This window comes from Bubalus bubalis, chromosome 11, assembly GCF_019923935.1.
Source record: "Bubalus bubalis isolate 160015118507 breed Murrah chromosome 11, NDDB_SH_1, whole genome shotgun sequence".
Lineage (NCBI taxonomy): Eukaryota > Metazoa > Chordata > Mammalia > Artiodactyla > Bovidae > Bubalus > Bubalus bubalis.
In genome coordinates, this window is record NC_059167.1 from 65,203,325 (window position 1) to 65,224,747 (window position 21,423).

The following is a 21,423-nucleotide window of genomic DNA, read 5'->3' on the forward strand; positions in this document are numbered from 1 at the left end:
TGAAACCAGAAAGATTTTCAGTAAATAGCCTAACCTTCTACCTTATGACACTAGAAAAAGAAGAGCAAATTAAACCTAAAGCAAGCAGAAGGAAGGAAATAAGAAAGATTACAGTGGAAATTAATAAAAGAGAGACTAGAAAAACAATGGGTAAAATTCTACAAAGTCAGAAATTGGTTCTTTTATTTAAAAAATGAACAAATTGACAAGCCTTTACTAGACAGACAAAGGAGGAGGGGGGAGCAAAAACACGGAAATTACTAAAATCAGGAGTGGAAGAGGGGACATTTCTACAGACCTTACAGGATTTTTAAAAGAATTATAATAAGGGAATACTATGAATTACATGACAACAAATTAAATAATTTACACGAAATGAACAAATTCCTAGAAAAACCTGCACTGTTGAAACTGACTCTCGAAAATCTGAATAGATTTCCTTCTCAATCTCCTTCACTAGTTCCTTCTTCTTTCCCTGACGTGCTGGTGTCCTAGCTGGTGTCCTTCTCTCAAACTATCTGTCTTCTCTGGGCAGTCAACTCCTACCTCATTGACAATACATAGGTCTATTTGCATAGTTGTGTGTCTGTGCTCAGTTGTGTCTGACTCTGTGTAGCCCTATGGACTGTAGTCCACCTGGTGCCTCTGTCCATGGGATTCTCCAGGCAAGAATACCGGAGTGGGTAGCTATTTCTTTCTCCAGGGAACCTTCCCAACCCAGAGATCAAACCTGTGTCTGCTTGTATTGGCAGGCAGATTCTTTACCACTGAGCCACTGGGAGGCCTTACATGGTTGACCTCTGTTAAACTCTACCCCTAAATTTCTAACACAGCTTCCATGTTCTATAGATAAATCAGTGCAAAATCCCCAACCAGAAATCATTATCCTCTCTCATACTTTTGTCTTGGTTTATATTAATGCAGTTTACTTTGTCCACTTAACTTAAAAGGCTTCATTCTCTTTCTTCTCTTGCATAATATGTTTATTCTGTCTCTCTTTTTTTTTTAATTTAAATTTATTTATTTTAATTGGAGGCTAATTACTTTACAATATTGTATTGGTTTTGCCATACATCAACATGAATCCTCCACGGGTGTACATGTCCTCCCCATCCTGAACCCCCTTCCCACCTCCCTCCCCATACCATCCCTCTGGGTCACCCCAGTGCACCAGCCCCAAGCATCCTATATCCTGCATCGAACCTGGACTGGTGATTCATTTCTTATAGGATATTATACATGTTCAATGCCATTCTCCCAAATCATCCCCCCTTCTCCCTCTCCCACAGAGTCCAGACTGTTCTATACATCTGTGTCTCTTTTGCTGTCTCGCATACAGGGTTATCGTTACCATCTTTCTAAATTCCATATATATGCGTTAGTATACTGCATTGGTGTTTTTCTTTCTGGCTTACTTCACTCTGTATAATAGGCTCCAGTTTCATCCACCTCATTAGAACTGATTCAAATGTATTCTTTTTAATGGCTGAGTAACACTCCATTGTGTATATGTACCATAGCTTTCTTATCCATTCATCTGCTGATGGACATCTAGGTTGCTTCCATGTCCTGGCTATTATAAACAGTGCTGCGATGAACATTGGGGTACACGTGTCTCTTTCCCTTCTGGTTTCCTCAGTGTGTATGCCCAGCAGTGGGATTTCTGGGTCATAAGGCAGTTCTATTTCCAGTTTTTTAAGGAATCTCCACACTGTTCTCCATAGTGGCTGTACTAGTTTGCATTCTCTATTCTGTCTCTTAAAGCTTAATTTGAAATCTTTCCTCTTCTTTAAATTCTCACACTCAGTGCTTTAATTTGAACCTTCCTTATCTTTTACCTCATCTGATGTATTAACCTCCTAATATCTCTCTGCCTTCAGCTCTTCCGTAAACCAGCATCTAATGGTGAATAGCATTACTTTTCCAAAACACAGGCCAAATTATGTTGCTCTCATGCTTGAAAATCTTTGAACTACCTCTCCCCACCCCCAACTGGCACCCATTATGTGTCAGATCTAAATTCCTTTATGTGGCATACAAGACTTTAGTGTACTTTTCTTATCTCAGCATGCCCCCCACCTCAGCCTCTTATCTAGCCCTTTAGTCTGTTAACTCTGTTAATTATTTAAAATCTAATGATTTAGCTCTAGAAAAGCCTCATAAAATTTTCACATCTTCTGTGTATCCACAGTAATTTGTCTGTAATGCAGAGCTCATCATACTAATACATATTGTAATTTTTTGTTTATATATCCAGGCTGTGAATTCCTTGAGGGCACGGATTTTATTTAATTTATCTTTTATTCCTAGTGCTTGCCTTAGTACTTGGCACATAGTGGATCTCCTTGTCTGTATTTTATCATGGTGGTGGTTTAGTTGCTAGGTCGATCTGACTCGTGCGACCCCATAGACTGTAGTCCGCCAGGCTACTTTGTCCATGGGATTTTCCAGGCCAAAATACTGGAGTGGGTTGCTATTTCCTTCTCCAGGGGATCTTCCCAACCCAGGAATCAAACCTGGGTCTCCTGCATTGCAGGCAGATTCTTTACTGACTGAGCTGTGAGGGAAGCCCATAATTTTGTCACAGTCTTTATTTACTGCTTAGTTTTAATATTTATTTACAAGGTGTTACTTGACTTTAAAATCTGTTTCATTTATTCCTGGCATAATGGGTAAGAACAAAAACTCTGGGATCAAACTGCTCCATCGCTGTGGGGTCTTAGACACAGTAGTTAACCTCACCAAGCCTCCATTTTCAAATTGGAAAAATAGAGACAATAATAATACTTATGCCATTTAAGTTGTGAGGATTCAGTTCAGTTCAGTGCAGTCGCTCAGTTGTGTCCGACTCTTTGCAACCCCATGAATCGCAGCGCACCAGGCCTCCCTGTCCATCACCAACTCCCGGAGTTCACTCAGACTCATCCATCAAGTTAGTGATGCCATCCAGCCATCTCATCCTCTGTCATCCCCTTCTCCTCCTGCCCCCAATCCCTCCCAGCATCAGAGTCTTTTCCAATGAGTCAACTCTTCGCATGAGGTGGCCAAAGTCCTGGAGTTTCAGCTTTAGCATCATTCCTTCCAAAGAAATCCCAGGGCTGATCTCCTTCAGAATGGACTGATTGGATCTCCTTGCAGTCCAAGGGACTCTCAAGAGTCTTCTTCAACACCACAGTTCAAAAGCATCAATTCTTCAGTGCTCAGCTTTCTTCACAGTCCAACTCTCACATCCATACATGACCACAGGAAAAACCATAGACGGACCTTTGCTGGCAAAGTAATGTCTCTGCTTTTCAATATGCTATCTAGGATGGTCATAACTTTCCTTCCAAGGAGTAAGCGTCTTTTAATTTCATGGCTGCAGTCACCATCTGTAGTGATTTTGTGAGGATTAAGTACATACAAAACACTTAATATAATGCCTACACAGTATGCTTCATATTGTGCATGCTTTATTATTATTAATATTATTTTTATTATAGTTATTATTTCCATTAGTTTGTTCATTCACAAATATCTTTGCCAGGTACTGTGGGGTAGTAACAGAACAACATAGATAGGACCCCTGTATTCATGAAATGATACTTCAGTTTGTACTAGTTATTATAAAGTTATTTTAAGAACTGCTATAAGCGGTGGTGAAGAGTTACTGTTTCAATTAAATTCTAGTTTCTCCATGCTTCCAAAAATTGGTACATATCTAATAAACTAACTTTAATAAGTAGTTTCATTAATTGTATATATCTAAAATATAAGAGCAGTGGGTACACTATGTTATAAAGTATGAGATAAGAATTCATTAAGCTCTTACCTAATGCAGTGAAGATGTACTGGGGAATCCTAGAAAATTTGCTACTGACTTTGTATTTTGGTTACCCAATAAAGGTCTAGTTTATTTTATTTTTATCTTTTTAAAAGTAGGGTGGTTTTAATATCAAGAGATAAATAGTATTTTATATTACTTATAAAGATATTTTAGAAAGAGCATTCCAAGAGGAGTTAAATTTAGTATGACCTTTTGTTATTAGATGACTTAAATGCCTTTGTAATAGAGATACTGCATTTAATTGTTATCTTAATAAGAAGTTGGAGTTTTGAGGAATGGATAGTAAGAAAATACTTTAAAATGATTGTTTATTTGAAGCTGGAAAAGAGTAAGTTGCCAGTTGACAGTCATTTTATCCTTTCACTCTTACTACAGTTTATTAGATGACTTATTTTGCAAACGTATGTAAAATGTATGTAAAGTGATATACATACATCGTACACATTGTGAATTATTGTTCCCATTGTACTTTTTCTTGCTAGTTATGACCCCTTTCAACAGAAGCACAGAGAATGAGAGAACAATGTGATAACCCAGATGCAAAAGAGAAGTGTGGACTCATTAACTAAATTAAACCTGGATTGTGTTTATATTTTAAATTAGTGGACTAATTCTTTTTGAATGTTGGGATATATTCCTCATCTGTCTATTAAAGTCTGTCCTTGTGGCTCTTGGTCTGTGATTTCCTCACTTTTTGGGAAGCTTCTTCAAAGATTGCCCTCATTGTCTCATGTTCCATTTATTCTTTAACCCATTATGAACTGGCTTCTGCCCCTTCCACTCACCAGTAACTTCCTAATTGTTTATATTACTGAGCACTTCTCAGCCCCTGGCCACTTCTACCTCTGAATTCTATCACCTTTATCTCTCATCGTTTTCTCCTGCCTTTCAGGCTATTACTCTGTTTCCTTCATGGGCTCTTTTATTTCTAGTCATGCTTTTTAGATGGTTCATTTTCTAGAATTCTGTTCTTAAGTTTCTTGTCTTCTCATTCTTTATTCTTTCAACTTGGAAATCTTCCATTTATGTTTGTAGTTCCATCTGCCTTCTATGAACCAGTCATTCCCCAGTAAATTTCTGGAGCTCAGTTTTTTGTCTCAGGCTTGAAATTACAATTGTCTGCTGAATTCACGTGGTTGTCCTCAAACTCAACATTCTGATATCCCTTAAAATCTATACAACTTACTATATTCTCTTGTTTCGGTACAACTTTTTATTTAATTGTGCCCATTTCTAGTCAGTAACTACATCTTTAGCATCTCTCTGATTTATCCTGTTTCTTTTTTCTATATCTACTGTAATACATTAGATTAAAAAGAGGTTCAAGTCCTGTTCTCTCTTGGGATGTTGTAACTGTCCCTAGAATGACCATTCTGCCTCCATAATTGACCTGTCTATAGTCTGTCTTCCTCATTGCTACCATGGCGATGTTCTAAAATGGAATGTTTTAAGTGTTTTTCTTTATGTTAAAATCTTTTAGATGCTTCTCACACTACTCAGCAGTAGTTTTCAAATATGTGGATGTTTCAAAAACATCCATGGCCTGTCTGCTTTTGGGTCAGAGAACTTTTGAAAGCTCATATCTTGTATCTTTCCCCCATAGATTCTGATTCAGTAAAAAAAGTTTAGGATTTTTCAAAAAGTTCCCCAGATAATTCTAATTAGCAGCTAGGGTTAGAAAACACTGACCTATATATGTGGTTCACATTCCTTATTATGGAGTCCAGGATCCTCCGGGATCTGGTGCCTGCCTATTTCTCCAGTATTATCTCATTCTGTTATCCCATCCCTCCTTTCGTTCACTGTTCTCCAGCCAGATTCCCTCTTCTGGTCCTGGAAGCCACCAGACCTGATCCTCTTTTAGGACCCTTGTTTGCTGTTCTGAATCAGATGCAAAAGCCTAGTCTCTCTCTGCTCCACCTCTACTTTGCTCTGGACCCCAGCCACTAGCACCTCCTTGGATTTCACATGTGAAACTCAGGTTGAAAACCGCTGAGCAAATCCATATCAATGGGGCCCAGAAAGATGAAGTGATTCACTGAGTCTATAATGGTGAATGGCAGGCCATATCTAAAATCCAGATTATATATTCCTAACATAGTTCTTGTTTATAGCTCTTCTTTCTTTTATATGTATCATGTCTGAGCAAGTTGATTTGAAATGACCTCTTAATTGTTTCCTTCCTAAATAGATTATCATTCATTAGTCCCCTCATTCGTTTATTCATTTAGTAAACACTTACTTTACTATATAAAGAGCAGTGTAGGATATGGAGAGAGGTGGGTAGAAATTTTGAATAATACTAGTTTCCTATCGTTAAGATTCTTAAGACAGGTTTTTATATTCAATCATTAAAATACTATACAGAAAAACGAAGAGAAACTATAGTATAACCTTTCTACTGTCTTGTATCTTTTTTTCTTTTTTTTTATCCAGGGAAAGACCATGTTTGTAGATTTATTGGTTGTGGGAGGAATGATCGATTCAACTACGTGGTCATGCAGTTGCAGGTAGGTTACTTTGAAAATGTATCTTAAAAATGACCAGTATCAATTGCAGAATTGATATCATTGATATCATTCTTGGTATCATTCTTGGTATCATTGCAGAATCTTTTATACTATACGGATGGTATATATTTAAACAGACCTAGTGATAACAGATTTTTGCAAAGATGGAAGGGTTGTCTTTATCAACTGTTTTCTCTGATGCACATCTTTGTTGATTGTCATCATTGCCAAATTTTTGATCCCCACATGGATTACCAGATATAATGAGTTTTGTCCTGTTCCCGTCCCTTCCTTCTCCACCATTTATTATGTTAAGGACTCTAGGTTCCCATTTTCACAAATATCAACCTTGACTGTTTGAAAATTTTAAAATGAGATGGAGAGAAATGCTGTTTTTTCTCTTTACTATTAACATAGCTCTGTTTTCCTGTCCTGAGATGGAGAGTGGAGTTGGGTTGGGTAGCAGATGACAGAAATTCAGAAAGGGAGCATTAAAGTAATGACTGCAGCAAAAAGAAGGAAATCAGCCCTTTCTCTCTGACACTGACACTGCCTCTGCCCCTGCCCCTGAATGAACACACACACGTGCACACGCATACACACACGCACACACACACAGCTCTGAACCTGTACTCACCATCAAAGTGTAAAAGCCATGGTTCATTTTGCTGCCTAACTTAAGAGAACTTAAGAGTTCTCAGGGTTTCCCTTCATCTTTAACAAAGTTTGTTTTAGGCATTTGGTTCTTTTGTTTGTTTATTTTTTCAACTTAACTACTTAGTAGTGATTTCAGAGACATAGATCCTCGCTTAAATTCTTCCTCTTCTTGTTAGGGCTTCTCTTGTTTCCCTCAGCTATCCTTCAGCATTTGATTTAGATCTATAGACATTAATTTCCTGCAGACTATTGTCTTGATGTCTCTGAGTCATGTGATTCACTACTCTTGAGCCAGCATAGTTTTTTTACCTGAAGCAGAATCCCTGTATCTTTTTAGGTCGTTAATATGGACCCTGCTGTCTCTCATTTTGGCCTGTAATAATAATATAACTTTTGTATGCTATTTTATAGTTTTTTTCTTCTGGATTTATTATGCATCTTACTTGATCCTTATCATTTCCTTTGAAGAGGATAGGGCAGGTTTTACCCCTATTTTGCAAATGAAGAGACTTTAGCTCAAGGAGGCTTGAGGTTTTCCTGGGACTGACTAACTTGATGGGTGTTAGGACTTACTTGATGGACACCTTGGGCCAATATTCTTGGCACAATAAGAGAAAACTCTTTATTTTTGTGTATAGGCTACTACTGACTGGACGATGTGGAGATGCTTTTTAAGTCTGCAGAGTCTCTCTCAGTCCTAGCATACAGTCTTTTTTATTTTATTTACACTCACCTTAATCTCACTTCTGGAAATGAGAAAGCTGCAAGTATGGAAAACTACGGATGGTGTATATGAGGCAGTGATGGCCCTGTGACCTTTGGCAAGCTCCTGTGGACTCATCTAAGAATGCTTTGTTTTGACTTGCATGCTGTTTTGTTTTTTTTTTCCCATCATAAAAAAATTAACCCACCATTAACCTCTATATGTTTGACTTGATGTGAGATAAGACTAAAGCTGGTATAACTGTTTGAGGGTTCTTTCTCTTGTTTGACATATTAAAGTTGACTGCCAGGGTTTCCCCATATATTTTGATAAAATTTATATGCTCAGACCCAGTTTCTCACCAACATTTCTAATTTCTTCTAAAAACCCTCCTTGTTCTTAAGCTAACTTTAGTCTTTTGCCTCCTGGTGATTCAGTTATATAATATATGCCTTTAAATTTTTAAGGAATAATCCCATTTCTCCTGTAGAAATTCTAGCTATTTACCATGAAAATGGGTCTGAAATCTAATAGGGTTCAAGCAGTCATACACATTTATTTTCTCATATCTCCTAGGAAGACCGTTGGTCAGGTCTCATTTGCTATCCTGTCACCATTGAGGCTTTATGTGATCATCCTTAGTATAGCCAAAGGATGGTATTTTGTGATAAGCATATCACCTAGGAAAGGGCAAAAAATGTTTTGAATCCTGTAACCAGAATAGATATAGATCTAGATTGCCTAACATCAGGGCTGCCATATATTTTTAAGCTTTTTATTATTGTGGAAAAAATTAAATATAAATGAAACTAGAGTTGTATTCTGCCTTTCTTCTCCTTCCTCAGATGATTTCAAAGCAAATTGAAGTCATATTTTATCATAAATATATCAATATATAGTCAAGGATTCTTTTTTCTCCACTAGTAACCATAATACACAATAATATCTTTTCAAGTCAGTCTTCACATTTTCTTGGTTGTGTCTCTCACTTATTTTCATATTTGTTATACTTGAACCTGGTTCCAGACAAGGTTCACACATTGTATTTGGTGGATATGTATATCTTAAGCCTCTTATTTTTTTAAAACAAAAATTTTAAAAGATTTATGTATGTATTAATTTATTTATTTTTGGCCGTGCTGGGTCTTTGCTACTGCAGGCAGGCTTTTTCTAATCACAGCCAGCCAGGGCTACTCTTCCTTGCTGCGCACAGGCTCCTCCTTGCAGGAGCTTCTCTTGTTGCCGAGCACGGGCTCTAGCAGTGTGAGCGTCAGTACTTGCAGCATGTGGGCTCAGTAGTTGTGGCGCACTGGCTTAGTTGCCCTTCGCCATGTGGAATTTTCCCAGACCAGGGATCAAACCTGTGTCCCCTGCAATTGCAGGTGGATTCTTAACCACAAGACCACCAGGCAAGCCCCTATTTTTATTTTTTTTAAATATTTATTTATTTGGCTGTGCCAGGTCTTAGTTGTGGATGATTTGATCATCATTGTGTTGGAGAAGGCAATGGCACCCCACTCCAGTACTCTTGCCTGGAAAATCCCATGGACGGAGGAGCCTGGTGGGCTGCAGTCCATGGGGTCACAAAGAGTCGGACACGACTGAGAAGCTTCACTTTCACTTTTCACTTTCATGCATTTGGAGAAGGAAATGGCAACCCACTCCAGTGTTCTTGCCTGGAGAATCCCAGGGACAGGGGAGCCTGGTGGGCTGCCATCTCTGGGGTCGCACAGACTTAGACACAACTAAAGCGACTTAGCAGTAGCAGCAGTGGCATGAGGAGTTTTTATGCAGGATCTTAGTTGTGGCACATGGAATCTAGTTCCCTAACCAGGGATACTAGGGATTGAACCTGTGCCCCCTGCATTGGGAGCTTGGAGTCTTAGCCACTGGACTACCAGGAAAGTCCCTCTTAAGCCTCTTTTTAAAAGTTCCCTCTCATTTTTTTTCTTAAGTTTTTTGTTGTTGTTGTTTGTATTGTCATTGATTAAAAAAATTATTTGTCATGCAGAAGTTTCCATGCTCTGGATTTTGCTAATTGTCTCCATGTGGTAATACTTAACATATTCTTCTGTCCCCTATATTTTCTATAAATTTGTGATTAGATCAGATTCCAGTTTTATTTTGCTAGAATACTTCAGAGATGGGTTGTGTGCTTCCTATTTATATTATATCAGCAGACAGTGTCTGCTTGTCTCTTTTAGTTGTGTTAAGATTGAATCAGTGAGGTTCTGAGGCTCCAACCATTTTAAAGTTCCCATAATTTTTCTCTTGTGTGTGCTGAGTCACTCAGTCATGTCCAACTCTTTGTGACCCCATGGACTATCGCCCCCCAGGCTCCTCAGTCCATAGGGATTCTCCAGGCAAGAATTCTGGAGTGGGTTGCCATGCTGGAGTGGGTTGTCATGCCCTCCTCCAGGGGATTGTTCCAACCCAGGGATCGAACCCAGGTCTCCCACATCACAGGCAGATTCTTTACTGTCTGAGCCACTGATTTTTATCTTAGGTTTTATCAACCTGTTAGTAATCACTGCCAAAATTCTTTACTTCAGTGGGTTGCAAATGTACAGGAATTCTTTTAAAAGCATTCCATCAATTATTAGGTTATCCTTAGGTACATTTCACACAGAAAGGCAGGACTAATGTTTGATTCTTTAATTTCAAGTTTTCAGAAAAATGAATTGGCTCCCAGTAGGGAGCTTTGACGGAGAAGGCAATGGCACCCCACTCCAGTACTCTTGCCTGGAAAATCCCAGGGATGGAGGAGCCTGGAAGGCTGCAGTCCATGGGGTCGCTGAGGGTCGGACACGACTGAGCGACTTCACTTTCACTTTTCACTTTCATGCATTGGAGAAAGAAATGGCAACCCACTCCAGTGTTCTTGCCTGGAGAATCCCAGGGATGGGGGAGCCTGGTGAGCTGCCGTCTATGGGGTCGCACAGAGTCGGCCACGACTGAAGCGACTTAGCAGCAGCAGCAGGGAGCTTTGATAGCATCCTTACTTTCTGACCCTGGAGGAGGAAACGGCAACCCACTCCACTATCATTGCCTGGAAAATTTCGCGGACAGGGAGCTGGCAGGCTACAGTCCATGGGGTCACACAGAGTCGGACATAACTGAGCGACTTTACACAGTTTACTTTCTGATTCCTCCTAATGAGAAATGGTGTTTAGAGACCAGAATCTAGATGCTATGGGTCCCTCCAATTGGGTTGGTCATTGTTCTAAATTCTTTTCAAGTGGATAGGTTCAGGGTATATAAATTTTTTTAAAAGAAAAAATATGGCTCATATTGATATTTCCAGTTTCAAATTTTTTGTGATAGAACTTCTGGCATATAATTTCTTTGATTTTATTATATATTTTCATTTATTTGCCTAATATATGTAGATGAAATTATGGTTAAAATTTACATGAGAATTATCCAGTATATGTGTGTAGGAAAGGAGACATTGTATGTTACATATGGGGAGAGGAGGGGTGGATAACAGATGAAAAAAGATTGGCCATTAATTGATAATTATTAATTCTGAGTGATGGATAGGTATATGAGGGTTCATTATATTACTTTCTTTCTTTTTGAGTATGTTTAAAATTTTTAATAATAAAATCCTCTTGCATAGTTATTGGATCATGTTAAATTTATAGCATTATTTAAGGAGAAATGAGTTTCCTTTTTTATTTAATAATATTAATTCCATATTACTATGAATATAAATTCTTCATATAAATGCTACAGGTGGAACTGCAGCATCATAGCCTGCTCTCACTCAGAATGCTGATTTGTTACCTACTCAATAAGGAGTCTTCTGGGTAGATCAGTACTGTAAAATGGAAAAAGAACACTTTCCAGTTAAACAGACTTAGATTTGAAGAACAACTTTATCTTAACAGGTTAACATTATTTAAACTCTCTGAGCCTTAGTATCCTCATCTGAAAAATTGGTGTAACAACTTCTGTTCAGGGTGCTAAGGACTAAATACAGTCATGAATGTAATACATCTGGCACAGACTAGATAAATTCCTTGCTTTTATCTACTGCTGTGATTGTTTCATACCTTTTTATTTATAATAGTAATTAGCACCTATTGAGTACCTACTGTGTGCCAGACACTACATGGATCTTGTTTAAGCCTTATAAAACAGTATAAGGTAAGTATTATTGGCCCCATTTTATAAGGAAGCTGTGACATAGAAAAGTTAAATAGTTTGTATAGGAATATATGTTAGGCAATAATGAGGAATTACTGCCCTGTGTATGTGTATCTTTTTTATGTAATCAAGACTACATTTTGTTATGACATCAGTGACAAAGGGAAACATGACGACTCAGGAACATAACATGTTATAGACATAGAAAAGATAAAGACAAATACTATAAGATATAACTTTTATGTGAAATCTAAAAATTATAACAAACTAGTGAGTAAAACAGAAAAGAAGCAGGTTCACAGTGGGGAGAGGGAAGCAGGAGATGGGGCAATATAGGGATAGGAGATTTTTGAAAAGTGTTTTTATGGCATTATATGAAATCATGTGTGTGAAACTTGCAAGTTGTGAAGTACTATAGATTTTAAAGAGTCCTTCATTTAAAAAAAAAGTTTAAAAAAAGGAAACAACTTTAAAAAAACTTTGGTTATTCTTAAATTTGTCTGAAATGTTCATACATTATCTTAAGAGAATTCTTCTCCTGAGTGAGAGGATCATGATTCAGATAAAATCCTTGCTATTTCAGTCAAAACATCTTTTAATGGTAAACAAATAATTCTCTGCTCATCTCTCATGCTTTCAGTAGCATACTTGAAAGCGTTTATTTGGTTTCCACAGGGCCGGAATCTGGCAGATCTACGCCGGAGCCAGTCCCGGGGCACATTCACCATTAGCACTACTCTTCGCTTGGGTAGACAGATTCTGGAGTCTATTGAGAGCATCCATTCTGTGGGATTCTTGCACCGAGACATCAAACCGGTAGGGGGCCTTTTCCTGCCAGAGCTCAGAATGAGTTTGCTTGGTACTCTTGGTCTTATGATGTGTGTGTGTGCTCAGTCACTCAGTGGTGTCAGACTCTTTGCAACTCTATGGATTGTAGCCTACCAGGCTCCTCTGTCCATGGAATTTTCCAGGAAAGAATATTGGAGCAGGTTGCCATTTCCTATTCCAGAGGATCTTCCCAGCCCAGGGATCAAACACACATCTCTTGTGTCTCCTGCATTGGCAGGCAGGTTCTTTACCACTGCACCACCTGGGAAGCCCAGTCTTATGATGGGACACAGTAAATTACAAATGTAGGTTTCTATGTTAAATACAAGATAATATTTCAATTTCCGTGGCAGAGATGTAAACTAGAAGTGTATTGTAACTTGCCTTTTAATTTTTAAAAAATTATAATTATATACTATAACTTATAATCAAGAGCTTTTCTCAAACAATGAAAGTGTTGCTCAGCAGCCAAATTAAAAATGACTAATGTTTGACTTATGTGTTAACAACTGATACTTAGCCTTACACCTAAATTGATAGTCATTCTTTGGATTTCTTTTTTCTGATATTGATTAAAAATACAGATGCATGTTGCTTTTAGATGTTGGCATTGTGTTCTTTGAACTATTTCTCAAGTGACAAATTATACTTGAAAGAAACCATCAATTATAAAAGAGCTTGCTTTTTCTCCTGAGTGCTACACTGCCAATATAGTATTTTTTTCTATTCTGTTTTCCTAGAAATTGCGATTTCTGTAAATGTTAAATATGCTTTTATTTTCTCCTTCTTGGTTTTTGTATTACTCACAGGGCAAATGACCCATTTCTGATATGCTGTATTTACTATAAATTTATTGTGTTGCTTGTTGCAGTTGAAAATTTTACCCATCTGTTGCTACATGATTTCAAAAATTAAACAGTTTACATGAAAATGACAGCTAAAATTAACATAGTTGAGTCAGACTTAATGTAATGTAGATTTTTCCTGCTTTTATTTCCATGTCAAGTTAAATGTCATTATTTGAGAACCATGGTAATTGAAGAGTTTCCAATTTGATTAGAAAGCTCCCTAACTAGAACAGTATTTTAAAATAAAAGCTAACAATTCTATAACAATTAGACTTTTGCTTTTATAAATTCCTTTACTTAATATACCCATTTTTGCAAACTTGCGGTCATTTAATGTTACATTTATCTTTGTTAAGGGAAGAATGGAAAATATATTGTCCTTAAGTCTGTTATGTTTCCTTGAATTGTATTTTTATTTTTGCACTTAGTGAAATTCAGCTTCATGATGCTTATAGGAAATTCATTTCAATTTCTGGACTATATATTCTATTTCGTTTACTTCCTAGTTCTTCCCATTTTAAAAAGTAAGGGCTGGGTGTTTGTTTAAGTAGTGACTTAGACTAGAATTTCAAGAAACTTATTGGAGTACTGACTCCAATTAAATCAGTGTTGTATTTTATGTAACTTTATAATAGTCACATAAATTTTTTTTGCTCAAGTTCACCTGATCTTAGGCATTAATAGAACCTGCAGCAAAATTATGTGTTAATATCCAATAAACATTGACTAGAGCAGTATAAGTGGGATGTGTATTATATAGAGTTTAAATAGAAGAATTAAAATACAGGAAGGATAAGATATAAGGACTAAGTGTAATAATAATAGGTATGTTTTCGTCCTTTATTTTCTAGTCAAATTTTGCCATGGGTCGCTTTCCTAGTACGTGTCGGAAATGTTATATGCTTGATTTTGGCTTGGCTCGACAGTTTACCAATTCCTGTGGTGACGTCAGACCAGTAAGAATTTTCATACTATTATTAAATATCTGCAGATTAACTTATTATAGTATCACTCTTTTTAAAGAAATGCCGATTGTGTATCAGAATGGATATCATCCAAGAAGTATCATAGAGAGTTTATGATTACGTTACAGATGGTATTCATTAATTTTATTATTGAGTGTTACAGCTTTTAAAAACATGTACAGAGTTAGTGTGTATCTTGGAAGAACACACATTACCCCTTTAGGATCAAGCGTCTTTTTTGCAGTCTGAGCTGCTTTCTACATCATATACTACTTCTGTTTCAGTTACTGTATTTGTCATACCCAGAATTTACATTTAGTTCCGCTTTAAAATTTCTCTTTAGTGATATTCCCTGTTTGATATGGCATTGCCGTTATACTTTCCTTTCTTTAATCAAGCTTTCCTTTAGTTCTATAACATAATACCTACTTTGAAATCTTTTTTATATCCAGCATCTAGTCATTCTCATAAGCGGTTTTTGTTGCCTACTTTTTTTTACATATATGGGTCACATTTTCCTGTTTCTTTGCATGTCTTGTAATTTTTTGTTGTTGCTGGGAACTGGGCATTTTAGATAATGTTTGCATGCTGCTTCTACTTAGTTGCTTCAGTTGTGTCTGACTCTTTGCGACCCTATGTACCATAGCCTGCCAGGCTCCTCTGTTCTTAACATTTAGTTCCTTAACATATTCTTTCTGAAGTTCATTATGTATGTACAATAAATACAAATGTGTACTCTTGTTTTTTCCTTTTTGATTCAAAGGTAGCATGATGTACACTTCCCTTTTTTTTTTTTTACTTTACAGTGTATCCAGGAGATCTTTCCATGTCAGAATATAGAGCAGCTGCAAAGTGTATATCTGTAAGACCAATCTCCAGAAGTGTAATTGCTGGGTCAAAGAGAACGTATCCATTTGCAACTTTAATGGTTAACAGTGAAAGTCACTCAGTCATGTCCCACTCTTTGAGATCTCATGGATGGTAGCCTGCCAGGCTCCTCCGTCCATGGAATTCTCCAGGCAAGAATACTGGAGTGGGTTGCCATTTCCTTCTCCAGGGGATCTTCCTGATCCGGGCTTGAACCCAGGTCTCCTGCATTGCAGGCAGATCTTTACCGTCTGAAATAGCTATTGCCAAATTACCATCAATTGAGGAAGTTTCTGGAGATCACCTTTTTCAAGGCTCAGTTATGTGTTTTCTTATTCTTAAGACATCCTTCCTCCACAGGACTTCTCCTTTCTTCTCACCAAGTAGAACTAATTCTTACCACTCCTAGACTTTCATAGCCCATTGTACTTTGCTAATGGTGTTTATTATAATCTACTTTCAATTACAGTTACCTGCATTTATAGCTGCTTTCCCCAGTTATGTTGAATTGTTTTTTCTGCATTATTTAAGATGGCTGAATTTCTTTGACCTGGTATTATTTCTTGGAGGGATCACATCAAAATCTCCCTAGGCAGCTGATCTCTCTTTACCTCTGTCTCAACCTTTCCATGGCAAAAGTAAGGTCAGAGCCAGAACAAAGGACTTTTAAATGGTTTTCTTCTAGAAGGAGAAATCTCCAACCTCGGAGTTACATCAGCCAAATTGAGAATATTAGATATTCCTGTTAGTCATGATGTCTTAGGAAAATATTGAGATCTGTTGACTGTGATTGTCAGTGAATGGCAGCTAAGGAAAAAAAAGGAAGCTTAAACAGATTGCAGAAATGTTTGATTCCTGAGACTTGTCATTAAATACAAAGAACATTTTAAAAATAGTTAAATCTTGAAACTAAAAAGGAATAACTGAAGGAGAAAAGATAATTTGATGAAAGAAGAAATAAGTAGATAATTAATATGAATAGATTAAACACAGGTGTGCAGAAATGAACAAATGGAGGAAGAACACATAGAATGTTTATCTGTGTATAGCACATGACTGAAATGACTCTGGTAACTGAAGATTTTTAAAATAACATTCATTGTAATCTCTTCAGCCTACCACATTAGTACATGTTAATTGAGGATAATTTGAAATTACTGAAAAAGAGAGCAAAAAATTCTACTAATGAAAATTATTGGCCATGATCATTTTAAAGTATGTTAGTTTTCCTGTTGAGCTACAGCACCATCCATGAATCTTAAAGGCACTGACTTGATCTTTGTGAAGCAGTAAAGTAGAAACATGGAGAAGGAAATGGCAGCCCACTCCAGCATTCTTGCCTGGAGAATCTCATGGGCAGAGGAGCCTGGTGGGCTACAGTCCATGGAGTTGCACAGAGTCGGACATGACTGAAGTGATTTAGTATGAAATAGAGTGTATGATTTCAAGTCAGAAGACCTTGGTTGATGCCTGGTTTTATCACCTACTAATTCTGCGTCCTCAAACAAGTTTACTTTTTGGAACTTGTTTCTGTGTGTGTAAAGTGGGCAAAAAAAAAGACTTTGCCATCACAGGGTTTATATTCCATTGAAAGAAGCAGGGAAAAACCAAATAAGTAAAAATATGAATAAAATTAATTTTAGGTAGCAAAAGATGTTTTGTGGGAAAAAAAAAGAGTAAAAGAACAGAGTGGCATTGCAAGGGCAGATATTACTTTAAATTACAATGATTAAACAATATTTCTCTGAGGAGGTGACATTCAAGCAGAGGGCTGAATTTGGGATAGAAGAGCCAGCCATTGGAGGCGTGTAGAGAGATGGTGTTCCAGCTAGAGAGAATAACAAGTACAAAGTTTTGCGCTAGAAACAAACTTGATTGAAGAGGAAACCTGAAGTAAATCCATTTTGGCATGAGGCAAGTGCCAGAATCTTGGAAGGTGTTGTAGGCCAAATAAGTAGAATTTGGACTTTATTCCAAGTTGAGCTCTCTGGGACTGGGATTCACATATTATGTAGAGTTTATTCCCAGTACCTGGCACATAATAAGTGCGCAATAACTTGAGTTGATGAATATGTGAATTACACATACAGGGAGAGGTTCAAGTTGCCACCATCTCTGAATTGAGTTTGAGTGATATACCCAAGACAAAGAGGTTGGTATCTTAGTTTACTTAGACCTCATGTTTTTAATGTACTTATTTGTAACCAGAGTCTGAATATTAACATATATACTATGATGCTTGGCATGATTCTGGGTACATGAAAACATTTATTTTTTCTCATGGATAGAGTTTATTTATCATAAATCCTACTTTATTTTAAAATGTAGGTAGAAAAAATGAGATTCATTGATAATTAAAATATGACTCATTAATAGCTATTATATTTTAAACGTATGATTTAGAGATATTCTCCTCTAATTTTTATAATTTCACTTATTAAAAAAAGTTAGAAATTTAAGTCATGTTTTCTTGACTATAATGCATGTTTCGCCCTTCTTCTTCATGAGCTCAACTGTGCTGAATCTTATGCTATTTAAAGCTCATTTATTATTCTTTGCTTGGTTTTGTAGCCTCGAGCTGTGGCAGGCTTTCGAGGGACAGTTCGTTATGCATCAGTCAATGCTCATCGGAACAGGGTAGGTGTCTGAACTAGAGTCATAGCTGTATGCGCATGCTGATGCTTGCATCAGACTGACTTCTTGACATTAGAGTACAGAAGTGTTAGTAATACTAAGGCATGGTAAGGTATATAGTGGATATATAATAGATGTGTGCAGCTGCAGAGAAAATAAAATTGAATCTGGCAGAAAATATAATAGCTAATTATATATACATCTATGGGGAATCTTGTGTCCTTAATTATATATAAGTAAGTATTAATACATTTATTAAAGAATTTTGCATAAATAAGACATCTGTGTTCTATTTCAAGAAGTTATTTGGGAATTCATATTATCAATACATAATGAAATGTAGGTCATCATTTTATCTGTAATATACATCTAATCTGTTATATCCTCTCTCCATCAAACATTTGTTTTTATGAATATCTAAAATATAGAAACTTAAATTTTTCTTTCATCTTTAGTGAGTTGTTCATCTCTTTTTGGGTTAAATTTTAAAAACCTCTCTTTTTTTCTTACTTTTATCCTTTTGTTTTGCTCTAATATTTTTTTTCCTCACCCTGAACTTTAGTTGTGAGTAGGAAAGGTGAGTACTTTATGGATTCTCAATCCTTGAACTTGTTTGGACAGAGTTGGGAGATTTAACATGTGATTCCTTGATGAAGAGAAATCTCTTGATTTTTGTTGCCTTATTCTTGTGCAGCCAAAACTGCTTTAATTAAAACTTGACTGCTGCTAAATGTAATAGGACTAGAATGCTGTGGTTTTACATGCAATGCTTCAGTTACCTTGGTTTCTTAGGATATAATTATAAATTGAAAATAGTTAAAGTATTTTTTTATCTGTGTGAAATACTCTGCTAAGCATTTGTAATTCATTTGATTTGATTCAGTGTGTTTTATTTTTTGGTATTTAGTTAATTATTCTGTCTTGAAAAGAAAGTATTCATTCTCTAGATAGATTCTTGCAAAATTTTAGAAGTACTATGCTTTCTAATTAATTCTGTTATATGTTCACATTAGAATCTTTGAAATATGGAATTCATTTTGAGATAAGCATAAACGTGTTCAGGGATCATAATATAAGCATTTCCAAAATAACTACTAGAAAGAGATTATGTGTGTTTTTTTTTTAATTTGAAGAGTAGAGATTTCGTCTAAAAGCCTTTCCAGCATAGAGTGGTCTATCAGCTTATTAATGTTGATAGGGAAATTTGATCACATATTGCACTGGTTCTTACCCTTCTTTTCTGGTCCCAACACATCTGAGGAGTAGAATGCTTTATACAGTAGCACAGCTTCACCATACTGATTGTCAGTGTATATGGTGACAGAGGAATACAACTAGTGGAACCTTGAGAGATTGTTGTCTAGTTTAAAAATAATTCCCAGGTAACTCTAATATACTTCTTTCTTCCATGCTCTGTGACCTTGATTTGATCATTTCTAAACTTAATGCACTGCATTTCTATTTTGGGGGTACCTAAATCTTAACCATTTTTGTTTGTTTTTTGTTTTCTTTTAAGTGAAAGCAGGTTTATTTAGAGAATCTGAAACTTAACATGAATAATTTCCAAACAATACAAGGACTTTTCAAAATACTTGAATACTATTTACTTCATCTCATTGTTTTCCTGCATTTTAATCCTTTGTTAATACTTGTTTTATCGCAATGTGTGTGTGCTCCGTCACTCAATCATGGCCGACTCTTTCCAACCCCATGGATTGTAGCCCACTAGGCTCCTCTGTACATGGAATTTTCTAGGCAAGATTACTGAAGTGGGTTGTCATTTCCTACTCCAGGGGATCTTCCTGACACAGGGATCAAACCCATGTCTCCGGCTTTAGCAGGAGGATTCTTTACCACTGCACCACCTGGGAAGCCCATTTATCACAGTACTTTGAAGAAATTATTTTACTTCTGGTTCTGTGGTTCTTACTGAGATCTTTGTCCATTTAATTCTTGTTGAAAGTGAAAAGTGAAAGTGAAATCACTCAGTTGTGTCCAACTCTTTGGGACCCCATGGACAGTAGCCTATGAGGCTCCTCCATCCATGGAATTTTCCAGGCAAGAATACTGGAGGGGGTTGCCATTTCCTCCTCCAGGAGATCTTCCCCACCCGGGGATAGAACCCCAGTCTTCTACATTGTAAGTAGATGCTTTTACCGTCTGAGCCACCAGGGAAATTTGCATATAATCTTTTTTTTTTCTTGACTACTTTTGGTATCTTCTCTTTGTCTTTGGTGTCCTATAGAAATGTTCAAATCTGCCTTGGTGTGGATTTCTTTATATTTATTCTCTTTGAGATTTGTAATGCTTCCTAAGGGCTTCCCTGGTGGCTCAGTGGTAAAGAATTTGCCTACCAATGCAGGAGACGTGGGTTTGATCCCTGAGTCAGGAAGATCCCCTGGAGAAGAAAATGGCAACCCACTCCAGTATTTTTGCTGGAGAATCCTGTGAACAGAGGAACCTGGGCTATTTCAAATAATGATCTGGTAGGGTTTTATCTGTAAGATTTCAAAGAGGCCTAAATTTAAGGGTGCTTTTTTACCTTGAGAGGATTTTCATCTGCATCTGTCATTACTGCAGAATAGGATCACCCAGAAAACACCATTTCTGGACTTGGTTTCCTAGACCACATAGACAATATAAATTTAAACCCCAAATCTGAGTGAGGGGCAGGCCCATGGTAACAGATTCTCAGGATGTTGTTTTTTGTTGTTGTTTTTGTTTTAAAAAAACACTATCTCTTTGATAGTGGTCAAATTTTACCAAGAATAAAATTATTGTAGTAATAACATACATACCAAATATTGCATTAAAGACAGCCCTTTTGAGGGTCCTGGGTATATGGTGGGGGAGAGGTGGGGCAGTGTCTCAGTTGCAACTCCTGTCTTGTGTAGGCTTAATGTTTTTACACCTGTCCCCTTCATGACTGATACAACCCTGGTTGATAAACCTGTGACAGATGCCTCCAAACAGCCAAAACCAAAGCTTCAGTCTTACGTTGCTTTTCATGTTTCCAGCTTTCTTTTCATTTTGGTTCTAAAGATTTTCTTTGCTGCTGCTTCATCTTCTTTTTATATTGTAGTAAAGAACACATAACATTCAATTTGCCGCCTTAACCATTTTGATACATACAATTAAGTAGTGTTAAATATATCCATACTATTTTGCACCAGATTTCTCAACTTTGTCGTTTTGCAACATTGAAATTCTGTACCCACTTAGCACTGACTCCCCTTCCCCCCTTCTCTGAATTCCTTGGCAACCGCCTTCCTTTACTAATTAACTCATTTATTAATTAATGGGTTCTTAAATACATTATTTCCAGTATTTCTGGGTTTTTGGGTGTTCTTTATATCAAAAAATTTTCAGTAAATCTGTTCTACCATGTAGATTGCTTTATAGCTCTATGGATATGTAAATATACCTGCCAGAT

At 36.8% G+C, this 21,423-nt stretch overlaps 1 protein-coding gene across 14 annotated transcripts in view; it reads left to right on the forward strand.

The window, feature by feature from the left end:
* The window catches only part of TTBK2 (tau tubulin kinase 2), a 145,376-nt gene that overhangs the window by 78,354 nt on the left and 45,599 nt on the right, over nucleotides 1–21,423 (forward strand). For 12 of the 14 annotated variants that reach the window (XM_044925155.2, XM_044925154.2, XM_044925152.2 and 9 more), the window contains 4 exons: nucleotides 6,263–6,336; nucleotides 12,524–12,664; nucleotides 14,376–14,480; nucleotides 17,928–17,993. In XM_044925155.2, the coding sequence (XP_044781090.1) occupies nucleotides 6,263–6,336; nucleotides 12,524–12,664; nucleotides 14,376–14,480; nucleotides 17,928–17,993 (386 nt within the window). The remainder of the gene's footprint in view (nucleotides 1–6,262; nucleotides 6,337–12,523; nucleotides 12,665–14,375; nucleotides 14,481–17,927; nucleotides 17,994–21,423) is intronic. The other 2 variants (XM_044925158.2, XM_044925159.2) reach the window with 2 other exon arrangements.